Source organism: Camelus dromedarius, chromosome 20 (assembly GCF_036321535.1).
Source record: "Camelus dromedarius isolate mCamDro1 chromosome 20, mCamDro1.pat, whole genome shotgun sequence".
Taxonomy (NCBI): Eukaryota; Metazoa; Chordata; class Mammalia; order Artiodactyla; family Camelidae; genus Camelus; species Camelus dromedarius.
The window spans coordinates 32198128-32213114 of NC_087455.1; the positions used below are offsets into that span (position 1 = coordinate 32198128).

At 46.0% G+C, this 14987-nt stretch overlaps 1 protein-coding gene across 1 annotated transcript in view; it reads right to left on the reverse strand.

Moving 5' to 3' along the window:
* Positions 1-325: 325 nt before the first annotated feature.
* The window catches only part of LAPTM4B (lysosomal protein transmembrane 4 beta), a 54447-nt gene continuing 39785 nt past the window's right edge, over positions 326-14987 (reverse strand). The window contains exon 7 of the mRNA XM_031439372.2: positions 326-1885. Coding sequence (XP_031295232.1) covers positions 1808-1885 — 78 coding nt within the window. The 3' untranslated portion in view covers positions 326-1807. The remainder of the gene's footprint in view (positions 1886-14987) is intronic.

Here is a 14987-nt window from a genome sequence, read left to right on the forward strand (position 1 = left end):
CCCTACATAGAATCTCAAAACCAGCACTTTTCTCCTCTTCACCAGGTGCCATTCTTCATCTTGTAAAAATTATTAGGCAAAGCGCTGGAAAATCATGGGGAGTGAGACGCAAATAACTGATTTCCTATGTGCCTTTCACAGGGATCAAACTATCCCAGTGACAGGCCTTTTCCATCCCTAACGACCCTTCAGGTGTTTGACTTAGCGTGACTCTTATGGGCATTAAGCTTCAAGGAACAGAATTTCTGAGGTTGAGTTTATAAGGAATACTAATGAGACAGTTTCCAAAAAAAAAAAAAAAAAAAAAAACCAAACCGACAGAGGCTGATTCTTAGGGATAAAAATCTCCCCTCACTGCTCATTTTATTTTCTTTACATTTCCAAATGATCTGAAGTACCCATTCTGGAACAAACCAAAACCTCTCTTATTTTAATCTCCCCAAAATGGAACATAGTAAAACCTGAACTGCTTGTTACCAGTGCGCGGTGGACATAATGCAATCACATGCAAAGCTGCCGAGCCTGGTAGAGGCGTGGCTCGGCATGCTGGCAGCTCACGCCCGCTCCTCTCCACTTCTCTTGGCCTGAGATGCTCTCATTTTTATCAGTGATGAAATATTAAAAAACACACACGTGTGAGACAAGCCATAAAGCCTCCTCCTCGGGCCGAACCGTGCATGTGCGCAGCCCCACACAGGCAAGGTTCCCAGGCACAATCATCATGCAGTCAAAAGGCTGTTTTCTTGGATGTGGGCAGATCTCACTTTTATTGCAACAGCCTTCATGTACATACAGCACAATCAAAAACGAACAAACAGGAGGGCTGTGACTTTTGAACATACGAATATATAAAAGTCCCTTGAAACTCAGGCTGTCAAGGGCATTTTACAGGGAAAGCATTCTCCCCACTCTCATTTTTTGAAAGACTGTTTTACACTCATTTTAAAAGATGACGAGGCATACTCAAAGTTCAGAGTAGTAGGAGGTGGCCTGAAGGGAGAGAAGAAAACCTTTCTTCATATCGTTTGGTAAATCCCTATCAGCAATTCCACTTGACAGAGGACAACGGGTGCCCTCCCGGAATCAGGCTGGGGCAGGCAGAATATTTAGTGATCTGAGCGAGGATGGGAAACCCAGCGGAAGAGAGGACCTGACACCACGCAGTACCAAACACATCAGGTCCCCTCCAACACGCCAACCCCCGACCCCAGGCACCGGTGTCCAAGTGCAGCCACCGGGGGTGGTGACTGACTGGTCGCACAGCCGGGGACTGTCAAAGGGCCTCAATTTACCCCGTGGACAAAAATCCTTGACCAGCAAATTCACAAAGGAGCTAAGGAAATTCTTGTTTTATGTATGCATATATATATATGGACTCCTTGCAAATCAACATTTCTGTTCTCCTAAGGATTTGTTCTAAGTACTGGAATGGCCTAAGAAAAGCACTAATTCTGATTTTTATACTTTCAAAAGAGAAAGAGGGAACGGAGAGAAAAGTGTCACAAATTCTTCAACTCTGGGGCTCAACACGTACAGCAAACAGGCTCCCAGGACTCAAGGTTCATGGAGATTGCTGGGGAGCGTCAGAGCCAGGGGAAGACTGGGGAGCCCCACCCCCACCCACAGAAGGAATGCTACAGGGACTATCACAGTGCTCCAGCTAAAGCGTATGTTTCAACTTAACATCTGAAATTTTTAACTGTAGCATTTCAGCCACAAAGAAGCTCGGCGAGCTCATCTCAGAAGGAACATGAAAGGACTATTGCTCCGATGCAGAGTCTCCAAGCTGTGGCTGTCACTCTCGCGCTCAGGCGGACACATAAGGTGGCGGTGGCTCCTTGGCAGCGCCGTTCACAGTGGCGTCATCGTACGGGGGTAACAGCACCTGAGAAGAAGAAGAGAGGAAGAGGGTTCATGTTTAAAGATGCACACACATTCCCCCGAACTTTAATTTTAACTGAACTTTTCCCATAACCTGTACCAATTTTCCCACGAGTGACTAGACTCTGACGACAGACTTTGAATCCTTAAAGCAGCAAAGAGGAGGAGACTTTTGGCCCTTTCTGAGTTTTCCAAACCCTGCCCACTTGTACCTGGATGGCTGTGTACCAGAGGGCTGGTCTCCAGGACAAGGAAGGTGGTGGAGGCTCTGAAGAGGAAAAGAGGCTCCTGGGTGACGAGTATGTGAGTGCACACAAAGGCAGGCCCCCCACTGACCAGAGGACCACTCACGGTGAGATCCGGGCAGCAGAGCAGAAAACATAAGGACTGTGGTATCAACCTGGACTGAAGCAGAACTCAGCCACCTCTTAGGAGCATCGCCAGGGCTAAGTTAGCTAATCTCAATTTCCATGTCTATGTGCAACAGGGAGGGCTGAGAATCAGTGGTCTGTAAAATACCCAGCACGCTGCGTGATGCACACCCGACACGGCAGATACGTTATCTGCAAGTGGCCGGAGAGGAATGAGCAAGAATCAGCACCAAGCTGGTTGATCACCTCTCTGTTCACACTTCAAGGACAAAAACAATTGCGTGTAATTGTTAATGAACTGTCAACATAAGAAAACATCAGCTGATTTTGGCTTTCTGGAGTATTTACAAAACAGAGAGATATCAACTCAGTATGATCAGCCTTTATTCAGTCAACTAGCATTTATCATCGTGGGTACAAAGTCAGTAAGATAAAAGGCAGTTCCTGCTCTTAGGAATTTGGAGATAAGATGAATTAAGACCTTACCCAAATCAAGGGCTTTGTGGAAAGGGAAAGAATATGCACAAAAGAAACAACAAAACCACGCTTTGTTACTTTACCTATCATGGACATTACTTAGAGTAAATATTTTTATCAATTTCATGAATTTTCATTTATCTGTCCCCTTGGCTCCTAGAGGGAGGGCACTAAAAACATTCGAGGCAGGGGGCATCTGTACTGGTTAGGGTCGAATCAGGAGACAGAAAACACCCAGTGGTTTGAACAGAGAAAGTTTAATAAAGAGTTATTAACAGGAGATTGGAGGCATGGAGAATTAGCTAAGGGGAAAAAGAACTCTGACGAATATTAGCACTGAGTAAGGGTACTCGAGGAAGGAACAAACTCCAAGGGGTCACCTCCCTAAGGCTGGGAATCAGACACTGTTGGAGAGGGTGTGGTTAAAACCCACTGGGCGGTAGAAAAGTTTTCTGGGTAGGACCAGGCCAGAGCCAGTGAACCATCTGCTGGGACGCTGGGTGCTGCTGCAGAGGGGCTGTTTTATGGTGGGGAGTGGGGTGCACCACTCCCCCTGGAAACTGCCTACAGGTGTGTGTGTGTGTGCGCGCGTGCGCACTGGACAGGCCACCAGGAAGAGGAGGTCCTTCTGCTGTTGCTGCTGCCCTGCCCTCTGCCCCAGGGGACACTCCCAACAAGATCCCAACACTGCAGGGCACACAGGAACCAGGAAAGAAAACCCTTTCCTCCTCCAGCGCCCTCTACCCACAGGCTCAATGGCAGGGTGGCTGGTGAAGGGGAAATCTTCACAAGGCCAGCTCCAAACAGGCTGAAAGGGGCACTCGGGAGCTGCATGGTGGTAAGTGGTAGCTGGCACAGCGCCACACGAGAGTGCCAACAGGCCCGGGAATCGTTCCCGAATGTTGCAGCTGTGTCCTGAGTACTTCGGATCAGGCACGACCCAAGGTAGACTCAGCTGCCAGAGCTGGAAGGGAAGGAGCACCCGGGGTGCATTCAGCACACGATGCTGGTCCAAGGCCAGGAAGCGTTCCCAGTGTTCTCCACACAAAAGGACCACTGGCTCTTGCATCCAACAAACCATCACCTGTACCTAGAAGGTGCTCGGTCATGCCTCCACCAACCTGAATGCACCTCTCCATCTGCTGAGAAGCTTACAGCTGAGGGAGGGCAGAGATGGGGACAACGGGCAAAAATGAGTGAGCGATGCGTGGGTAGAGACAAGATGTTAAAGAGCAGACAGGGACAACTGATTTAGGTTGGAAGGTGTGGAAGGCCCTCAGGGGGACAAGCAGGATCAGCAGCAAAGCAGACGGCACAGAGGGCAGAGGCAGGAGCACGGGCAAAGGGCGGGAAGCTGGAAGCAGAGCTCTTTCTGGAAAGCGAGGGGCTGCGATGTGAACCCTCAGGTGAGAACGCTATGCACAAGAGGCTGGAAAGACAGGTGAGAGTGTGGAGAGGGCCTCGTGTCCACCTCAAGGAGCTCTGTCCAGGCTCAAGCAGCAGCACCTCCACTAGGAAGCCCACGAGTCTCAGCTGGAGCTGAGGAACAAAATGTATTCTCTGCAACAAAGCCACAGCTCTGATCTGCGCCTGCGTGAGCTCCAGGACGTGTGTGTGTGCGTGTTAGATGTGGTAACTCACAACCAGCAGAGGCAGCTGTGATCAGCAACAGAGATACTCGACTTCACAGGACTGTGCTTCCGCACTAAGCTCCACGCCTCCTTGAACAATCATGACTCCTAGCTGTCATTATCCTTGGAGAAAATTACCCTAAAACACAGTGGAGCTACTTGAAAGGCTGCAAAATCAGCTATCATATCCATATTTTTTTTTCTTCTGAGCAAGAAGCAACACTTAAACTCCCCCAAAATGTCCACAGATGATTAAACACAAAATTTTCTTGAAAAAAAAGAAGATGCTTTTCTACTTAGATCAACAAAGTATTTGGAAATCTGAGAAAACTGTAGGGTCAATTAAGATAGAGTATGCCAGTTACGAGGCCATACAACAAAACTGATGAAAATGCAATCATTTTTACATTTTCAGAAGTGGGCTTTCAGTTAAGCTCAGCTTTTTATTTTAAAAAATTTAATCATTCACAATAAATGCCAAAAGACAATTTCTGAGGACTAAAAATACAGATCATGTCTTACTTTACTGTCTGGTAAACAGCAGCCACCCAATGTGCAGCTAAACACAGAGGCATCACGTCTCGGCCACACACCACTTCACTTCAAGCAACAGTCCGTACAACCAAATTCTAATCTAAATATAGACCCTTGGAGTTTGTCGTGATAGGATCTCAACTGCAGAGTGTGTGATGGTGTGACTCTCTTCCACACAGATGGAAGACGCCGCTAGTCGATGACCCCAGGAGGCACCTGTTCATTAAGAAGATTAGCATCTGTCTCTGCAGCATCTCTTTAACTGGGGCTTGTCATGCCAGATCCACGTGCAGGTGGGAGAGAAGCTCATCACTCATTTCAATTCAACTCAAATATTCTGAGGGTTACGGAGGAAACGTCATTCTTAGCTACATCAACGTACAGCACAGTTGGAGCGAGACATAAATTAACATCAAAGGCTATAAAATGTAACATCCTGGAACAGAAGTGTTGGCCATAAATCTGCAAGTTGGTAGAATTTGGAAAACTAATTCATCCCATCAAATACTAAGAAATGATAAAAAGCTCAAGAGGAAAGAACTATTTATTGGGAAAAGCAAGAAATGTTTGGAGACTAGGGTTAGAGCTCTACTGTAATATCAGAGTTAGGCCACGAAAGGCTTATTTGGAATTCTACAGTTGCTAGGATTACACTCCCCAAAGTATTATATATAAGTTATGTAATAAACATCTTTAGACATTCACAAAATAACTTGCCATGTCTTATGCGTGTGCATTTATGTTCCTGGGGAGAGGGTCAGAGCTCTCACCAGATTCTCAGAGAACCGTCCAGAGATTCTGGGGTCCAGGACTGGGGGGAAGGCAGTACAAGACACAAGGTAAATTGCACCAGAAGTCTGTTTGCTGGCCCCGCATCCTCATAAGGGGGAGGGAAGTTAAAATGAAATCAAGGCTCAGGATGACGGCGGTGTGCCCAGCCTGCAGCAGGAGCAGAAGCCCCATCAAAGAAAGAGAAATGTGATGATTTCTCAGAGTTACACATTTGGAAAATATTAACAGGTAATTGAGAGATCTGATAGCCTAAAAAGGATCGAGGTGAGGTAAAAGATTAAAAACGTGGCCAGCTGAAAAAGCAAGGCAAGCGTCTTCTTCAGAAAACAAAAATTGTACAAGGCAGGGAATGGTCGTGACGGAGCTCTGCACTGAACACGCATACACGCGGTCATGGTCAACACTGACCAGTGAAGCAACCAAAACCTGTGATGTGGCTGGATGAGGAGGAAGAGGGCAATGGAGAACACAGGGAGGAGAATGAAGGTTAAATCCTATTCCACAACAGCTCAAGATACCTCAAACCGATCACCGAAAAATTAGTGATGCAGACATACTATTTTACAATACGGTGGGTAAATATCAGGAGAAACAAGGAAAAGAGTTGCTGGTGCCGACTGCCGAGGTGGAAGGGGAGGAGGACCAGAGAAGGCAGAGCACCGCTGAGAATGGCAGTCACCACTGCCCAGACTTTTAGCAACGGGCATATGATGCGGTGTCAAAAACAAAAGTCGTATTTTCAAAATAGACGAATAATGATGGCGGTCTTGAAGGAAAGAGGAAGGCAGTCATCAAGGGGCAACTTTCAACCTGAGGGCGGTGCGCAGGCTCGGAGCTACCTCGTTCCTCTTGCTTCTCAGCCAGCAGGTGAGTTGTGTGTTTGACGTGAGATTTTACAGGCGCCTGGAAATCGAGCCTGACTTGCCAAAGATGCAACTCCCTATGCGAGGAAGGGTGGCAGGGGCCGGACGTGAGCAGCGCAGGCAGGGACAAAGCGACCCGGGGCAGCCGGGCCGTGGGAAGCTACTGCCGGGGAAGCAAATGTGCTTCCACAGAGCAGCTGCTCAGGACCGGGCTGGAGACTCTCCTCGGGTCCTGGGAGACCCAACCCCACATTACAACATGATCTGGAGCGCCTCTAACACCAGTGGAAACTGGAGAGCTACGATGCCATGAGGGGCCCCCCAGGAAACGAACAACTCCCTCATCTAACACCCGTTCATCGCACCCTCGCGCCCAGGCCAGGGGCAGCCCGGGACCTGGCCCTCTCCCGCCTGATTTACTCCCACCAGCACAGCAAGCTCGTTACCAGTCAGACGCCTTTTCCCTGTGGTTTTTCTCTCCTGGAATGTTTTCTTTCTCATGTCACTGCATACAATGCCCAAACAACCCACTTCACTAGTTAAATTCACTTCCAACATGGGGATCTGAAACAGTCCAGCCTCAGCCACTGTCTTCTCCTCTTAATTATGCTGCGCAATTGTAGCACAATAAGTTTTGAAATAAAAACAACACAGTTAGATACATCCATACTCTTTATCGATAATATAAAGCCGTAACACTGGACACGGCAGTAATTACAGCACAGCGCTCTCAAATCAGACACAGAATCACTCCCCAGAAGCACTTACCTAATTGGCTCATCAATTAAACTATATGCCATCTTGTACTATTAACTGTCTTGTGTACATTTACCTTCCTCCTCTCTAAAAAGCTTCTAAAGGAGTCCTACACTTCCATATTCCTTTCTTAGCACTGCTTCTTAGACAGAGGTGAGTCCAAATTTGAGCTCTACCATTTTAGCTGGATGGCCGTGGTCAAATTCTGGAGGCACTGTGGTGGCGGACAGTCAAACACAAACTCTGACATTAGACCCGGGTTCAAGTTCCAGCTCTGTGATTTATGAACCCTGGGGTCCTGGGTAACTCAGTAAATCTGCCTGAACCTCAGCTTCCACAACTGAAAGTGGAGACTGTCACAGAGACCCTCAGAAGACTGCTGCAAGGATTTAAGCACGGTTACCCACCACCCCCAGTGCACCGAGTACTGGGCTGAGCACTGGGGCACTCAATAAAAAGCAGCAATTCTCCAACTCCAGCAAGATAATTAAAGCAGGAATATTTTGCCCAACTAGTTCAACTACACCTTCCGTAAGAAGCAGCACCAGTTAACATTCTACTCACAAATTTATTCACGTGGGTTAGAAAAGTCATTCTTTTTCCCTCCTCAGCTCTGGTGGCTGCAGAAGGTGTGACAGGCTAACATTTAAACTGCTTGGAGCCACACACGTTGAAGCGAGCAGATGGCTGACAGAAGCCAAGGGAAGGTCACTGAAATAACCACGTACTTGACACGGACCCTCTCCTTCTCTCTCTCTCAGGAATCCTGAAAACAGTTCTGGTCTTGACGATGAAGGATATGTCGTAAGGTCCTGCTGAGGAACCATGAGTCCTATGACCTCAAAGGCTGGGAGTGGAACTCGACATTCACCTCCCCAGCTGATTTCCCAGCCATCCCTCCGTCCTTACCCCTGCCTCCTCCTTTACCAAACTTAACAAAAGTAACTGAATGATGAGAAAGGAGACAAAAAGGACATTGTTTTTACTGCAGGCTAAAAGTCTGCCAGAAGCGTGGGCACCCCTTACGCAGTTATAATTCTCAAGTCCAGAGTGCATTTGGTTGAAACCTCACGTCTGTTCATTCAGTCTCCACCGCAGGACACCTGAATGCCCAGCAGAGGTCAGCTGTGGTCCCAGGTGCTGGGGAGGCAGGGATGAAGATGAAGACTGAGACTGGAGGAGGATGCTCACCCCAGGAGAGGGGGAGCGCCTGTGAACTGTCCCGAAAGACTAAGGCACACGTGCAAAGGGGTAGGTGGTTTGCTTTAGCCGGAGAACGGGCATGTGAAGCAGGATTACAAGGGATGAGCCTGGAACGAGAGACAAGATCCTAACTGGCCTTGAAAGCAACGCCAGGAAGGGGGACATCCTTCGACAACAGGTGGTCTTCCCACGTGAGGGGGTAAAGTTCAGATGTGAGAGGCTCCCGTGGGCATACACAGGTTTGTTTTCACAAGATCAACTGCTCTTCTCTCCCTCCAAAGCATGGAAAAAATAAAGAAAAATATCACTATAAATGGGGACTTCTTTCCTTTTGCTTTTTTAGCTCCTTTGAGGGCAGTGGGTGGGAAGCAAGGGGCACGGTGTTCATGAAAGCTCAACAGCTCGTGTGCTGCCCGCCCTGCACTGCTGGTGACACATCAGACAGTCCCTCAGAGCTGCCTCACAAGTAAGATGGACTGGGCAGGGTAAGTTACCACCCCACTCCCCCCTCTGGCTTCAAGAAAATATTACAAGGCAAGCAGCTGGGTCTGACGTTGCCGCAGGGATGATCCTAAGTCTGTTCTTATTTATTCAAAGGAGGAAAAAAAAGCAAACCACGGGCAAACTTACATTTTAAATAAGTCACAAACGACTGTCTCATGGCAAAGTGGAGTGACAGCACAGCTGAGAAACGCTGCAGTAATAAACAGCAGAAGCCCCGGAGATGTTTAAATGCAGGGATGACAAAAATGGATTTATGTTTTAGATCAATCTGGCAGCAACCGAGAGAGAAAACCAGAGAGAAAGTCAAGCTCGAGACGGGAAGCTAAAAGCCTCTTCCCAACAGCTTTAAGGATGACCCCTCAGTTACAGGCGTGGGTGACGGAGTGGACACTGCGGCCGGTCGCCAGAATCTAAGAAAAGCAGCAGACACGGAAGGAACGGGGTGCGCCCTGCAGCGCTCTCTGGGGATGACCGCTGGACGGCTGAGGGCGTGGGCGCGGAGCCGAGCTGGTCCACATCAGCTAAGCTATTTCCTTCAACTGAGATAAGAGAGAGGAAGACATGACTTATTACATACCGTCCGTTCACTTCATCAACAAATGTCAGTCACACTGTGCTCCCTCCCAGCACTGAGGACATCACCCTGACTGACGCTTTAAGCAGAGAGCTGATGTGCTGGTGAGGAGCCTGATGGACAGAATTTATCTTCTACGGTTATGTACGGAGCTTCTGGACCAGTGTCCATTCACAACAGTGTGCCGCACAAATACTGCAATTTTCTCTGTAGCCACGCTGACAAGACGGGTGCCCCGGGGAAGTGGCCGGGAGCGTGGGCCGGGTCCACCGCTTCCCAACTCCGAGGCCTTGGGCCAGTCGCTTACCTCTTCAAGCCTCATCTTCCTCTCCTGTAAGTGGGGACGATACCAGTCTCTCTCACAAGGTTAATGAGGTGAATAAGCCCAAGTCCACGGCAGGCATGAAGGCTCAACAACTCTTAATTTTATATTCCACACAGTTGTGAAAGGATGAGATGGCTTGCAGTATTGAGCATAATGCGAAATAAGACAACTAAATGTTAAAATGCCCCAGAAATAAGGCAAAATGGAAATTCACTGGGTTAACAAGTTTTTATTTCTATATATAGATGGATGGATAGATACATACATACGTAGACAGAGAGGTACAGTGAGAGTGGGAAAGAGATGAGGAGACGGAGGGGTGTGTTACTCTCTTTCTGGTAGTAAAACTAAAATTGGCCTTTACAGAATGGATCTTTGTATAAAAGACAGTCTATTATCTTAGCCTATAAGAGCTTTAGCTACTGTTTTTCAACACATTACCACATACTTTGTAGGCAAATTATGCTCACTGATTTCCACTACAGACTGTTAAATATAAATACAAGCCTGATTTAGACCTATTGGCAAAATAATAGATGTGGGAGAATAAAAACTTTCTTTATTCTTTATTTCAGGAAAAAGGTAACCTTAAAAAGAGCAAAAAGATTTGATACAGCTCTACCCAGGTCCTAAGTAGGGTTATTAAATTCTCTGGGATGGTTCAAATAGTTGTCCTACCAACGCCTAAAAGACGTGGCTTAAATTTCCACGCAGGCAGAGGTCTGTGAGCTACGAGGGCCAAGTCTGGCCTGCCGCCTGTTTTTTGTTTTGCCTGAGTTCTAAGAATGGTTTTTACATTTTTTTTTTAATGGTTAAGAGGAAAGAAAAATGTTTTGTGGTATGTGAGAATTACATAAAATTCAAATTTCAACGTCCATAAATAAAGTTTTGTTGGAACACAGCCACACTTGCTTGTTTACGTATTGTTTACAGCTGCTCTCACACTACCACAGCAGGATTGAATAGTTATGACAGAGACCATATGGCCCGCAAAGCTGAGAATATTTACTATCTGGCTCTTATAGATCTGCCTGTGCAAAGGAAAAGCATTATCCTGAATTCTGATGTTAAAAGATGCGATGTCAGATGTGGAAAGATCCCCAATCCCATCATTCAGAGGCACTGAAGTCTTACAAAGGTCCATTTAAATTAATCCCAAGTAGCCAAAATATTTATTTTCTCTTCTTCAACCATTTGTTACACCTCTAAATAGTCTACAATGTATCTTGCTGAACACAGGCAGTGTTTACATTAAATGCTTGTCTTAAACTAGTCACACACCTCTGCCTATTAGATGTGAGCTTCCTTTACTCAGGCCAAACAGAAAAGGGGAGGCGGGTGAATCATGAACCTCCACGATTAACTGAAATACCCATCTGGGCATCTGGGATGGGATCATCACAAGCAGCAAGTCTGGGCCGATCCTCAGGCATCTCGAATAACTGTCACCTAGCTTTATATAAGGACTGTACACATAAGGAAACATACTATAACCATGTATTTTTTATTCTAAGGCACACATTTTTGTACATTTTAACATCTGACTTTAGGCTGTGCCAAGTAACTGACAGCACCTTCCGATAAGAGGTACCTAAAATAATGGTGCAATTTACAACCAATGGCATCTTGTATTCAGTGAATTCAACATACCAGGAGAGTCAGAGAGAACATACACAAATTTGGAGGACTCTAGTGAGAAACTTTCCCCTGCCTATGAAAGGAATAATTTCCAAAGACAAATAAGATAGAAAGTGATTTTATTCTCAATTCACTGCAAAACTATGATAAATTGTCCTCATTTGATATTACAGGAGCAAGTCATTTTATTCCGTAATTCTCAGCAGAGAAACTACTCAAATTCTTTCATAGATTACATTTTAATATAGAGGCCATACATCAAATCTTTCAAATGGGGTCAAAAAATTCTCACTGGTAAAATATTTTGGCAGAAAACACCAAAATGGTGCAGTAGCCCAAACTGAAAGTTAAACTGGTCCTGAGCACTTAAATATCTAATGTCCAAATAACTATATTTAAAGTAATTATATCTAAATACATAGATATATAACTTTATTGAAATAAATATATCCAAAAAGCTATATTTTTATCTAAAATAAAAATATCTAACTATTGAGGAAGTAGAGGGAATGAACTGTGACCTATCACCATGGTAACCCCATCTCAGCTGCTTCCTCTCCGAGTCCCGGCCACCTACTACACACGTCTCCTCCTGGGTTCTGCACCAGTCCTTCCAGGGTCTGCCAACCAGCTGTGCTCAGCTGCTGCCAAGGCACTCTGGCTGGAGGGACTGCTCAGAACCTCAGAGCTCATATTCCCATTTTACCAGCTCTCCCTTCCCCACACACTTCCCTCCAATTAATGGAAAGGGAGAAATATCTTCCACTTTGATCTCTAGTATTCAACAAATCAATTGCTTAATTTTCTATCACAATCTAATCTGTGTCTATAAGCTTTGTTTCTTCAGAGCTGTAACTGTATTACAAACTTCTCTATTCTGCTTTTTAAAACATTGTAAGGCTTTCTTCTGCTGTTACACTGCTTCTAATAATTTTTGTGGCAATAAGGACATTTTATCAAGTATATATACCCCTATTTAATCAAACTGGTCCCCAATTATTAGACAATAAGATTGGATACTTTGTGATACATTCCCAGAAACCTTTCTTAGAATGTTAAAAATACAAAATTTAACATCTCCTTTGTCCCTAGAGTAAATCAACATGATTCTATCTTGGACAAGCGTGATAAACTAAGAAATCAGCTCTGAGTGTGTTTTAAAGTACAACACACTGAAAACAGAGGGCGACTTGATCCTTGGTTCACTGCAAAGCTGTGTAAATTTTTCCCACTTGCTATTATAGGAGGATTACAATTTAGCAACTGATTAATATCCTTTCTGCCAGGTTCACAATGAAAACTGGGTTTATTTGAGCTGTTCCTCCATAACTTTAAGGTCTCAAATATCTATGTGTTGATTTGACTGTTCCAGATGTTCTCTGGGTGAAATAACTGGAAAGTTATATGGGTCAGAGATCATTTCCAGATTAGGATATTTTTTCAAATGCTATTATTTTATTGAAGGAAGGAAAGAAATATGAGCTGAGTTAATGTCACGCACTGTCAGCTCGAACCATGGAACTCACATTAAAGCAGGAGAAAAGCTTTCCAGAGGAAACCCCAGCAGGCATCCAATCCAATCCTAACCACGATGCTTTTTTATTAAAACCAACAGGCAATCTGTCTGAAGCGGTGTGGGCATATAAAGATAGTAGGAAAATGCATGGGGCTGAGTTATAGGAAGCAGGGCTATTTAGTACAACTTTCAAGTAAGGCAGCTGCCTTGGTGTCACCAAGATTACTTTTACCTACTCCCACCTCTTTCTTTAAGCCATTCTCCCATTCCCTTTACTCCACTAAAAAGCAAAAATGAGCAAACAAATAAAAAGATCCCACTATTTTGAAAGTTTGTGACTTTACTTGAGAAGAATCATCTAAATGAAAAGTTTTCCTGCTTCACCCCTCCTCCCGGTCAGACCCCCGCCAGCACCAGCGGGAGAACACACGGTCCTGGCTGCCGTCTACACAGAGGACCGCCTGGGAGGAAGGTGGCAGGGAAAGAGCAGCCTGGAGCCAGGCGGCAGAGGTCGTGATCCCCCTCCTGCCACCCACCAGCTGTGGGATCTTGGGAGGTTACCCACTTGGTGCCTCCATTGCCTCTTCTGTGTGCAGGAATCTACTTCAAGCACTCTTGTGAGACTGACTTCATATACGCAAAACACTTGGCACAGAGCCTGGCAGATGGCAACCACCACCTAGAGTCTGGGGGGAAACCCACAACAGAGATGCTACAAAGCGGGAGAGAGAGCAGCAGAGAAGAACAGAACATCCCTGGAATTCTCGGCCGGATGACACTTGTGGGAACACTGCTGAGAGGAGGGCTGGACCAGCTACCTCTCAAGGTCTGGCCCCACCCTTCAGGTAAGTGATCTGACATTTTAAGCTACAGTCACAGACAAGAGACATCCCGGAGAATCATGCTCACGTCACGCCCCTCTCACTATCTCTGCTACGTGACCGTCACTGCCACAGCTCGCTCTGCCCCTCCCCTCTGCCTCACTCCCTCTGCCACTGCCCTGCATCCGCACTGCATCTCCATCAGCAAAGTGCTCTCGGCCATGGGAATGGTCTCCTGGCTGCTCTCTCTGCTTATTTGGGATTTTACCAAGCCTTTATCAACCTCTCACATTTTTAAAATTCAAAAGGAAAACAAAAGCTTAGAGAAATCATACAAATCACAAATTTTTGGGAAAAGAGATCCCGAAATTGAGATATTACAAATAAGATCTCCCTTTTGTATTCTAGTGTTAGTAGTCCAAAAGCTTCGGAAGCCAATACGTCACCGGATGGAGTCTCAAACCCTCTTGAAGTCCTGGTATTGGAGAACCTTCCTCCCCCCACCCACCTCCTCACTGCCTCCTGGACCCCTGGCTCATACCAGCAGATGACAGTGGTGAGAGGTTTGTTTTGTCTGTGGGGTATGTTTAATGTACATGAATCTGAAATGCCCAGGACTGAAGGGGATCTTAAGAGCCAGCCTGGTAGCCAGCCTTTAAGTGAAGCCCTTTCAGAAAGCCAGTTATGACTTTTCTGAAAAGTCCGCAAGATGATGCCTGATTGGTGACGGTCTAGTTTCTCAGGGATGAAGGAACTTCTGAAGTCTAACTACAAATCTCTCCTGCTGTCAGTTTATTCATTCCCTCCCCTTTTGTCCAGGGCGTGAATAAACACAGCTCCTATGAACTAGTCAAGAACTTGTTTCTAACCACATTCAACCTATACCGAGAAAGCAACCACCTCATTTTTAAAAGCAACAGGAAGGGGGAAAAATGGATATTTTATGCACAATTTTTGAGTTGTTGAGACCCTCTACTAAATCCATCCCCTCTTCTCCGTCAACTGAGAATTTGTTCTGTGGCTTTTTAACAGCCCTCGGTCAGCCTTAATTAATCTCAGTCCCTCAGTGAGAATCTACTGGGGAATGACTGCTGGGCAGAG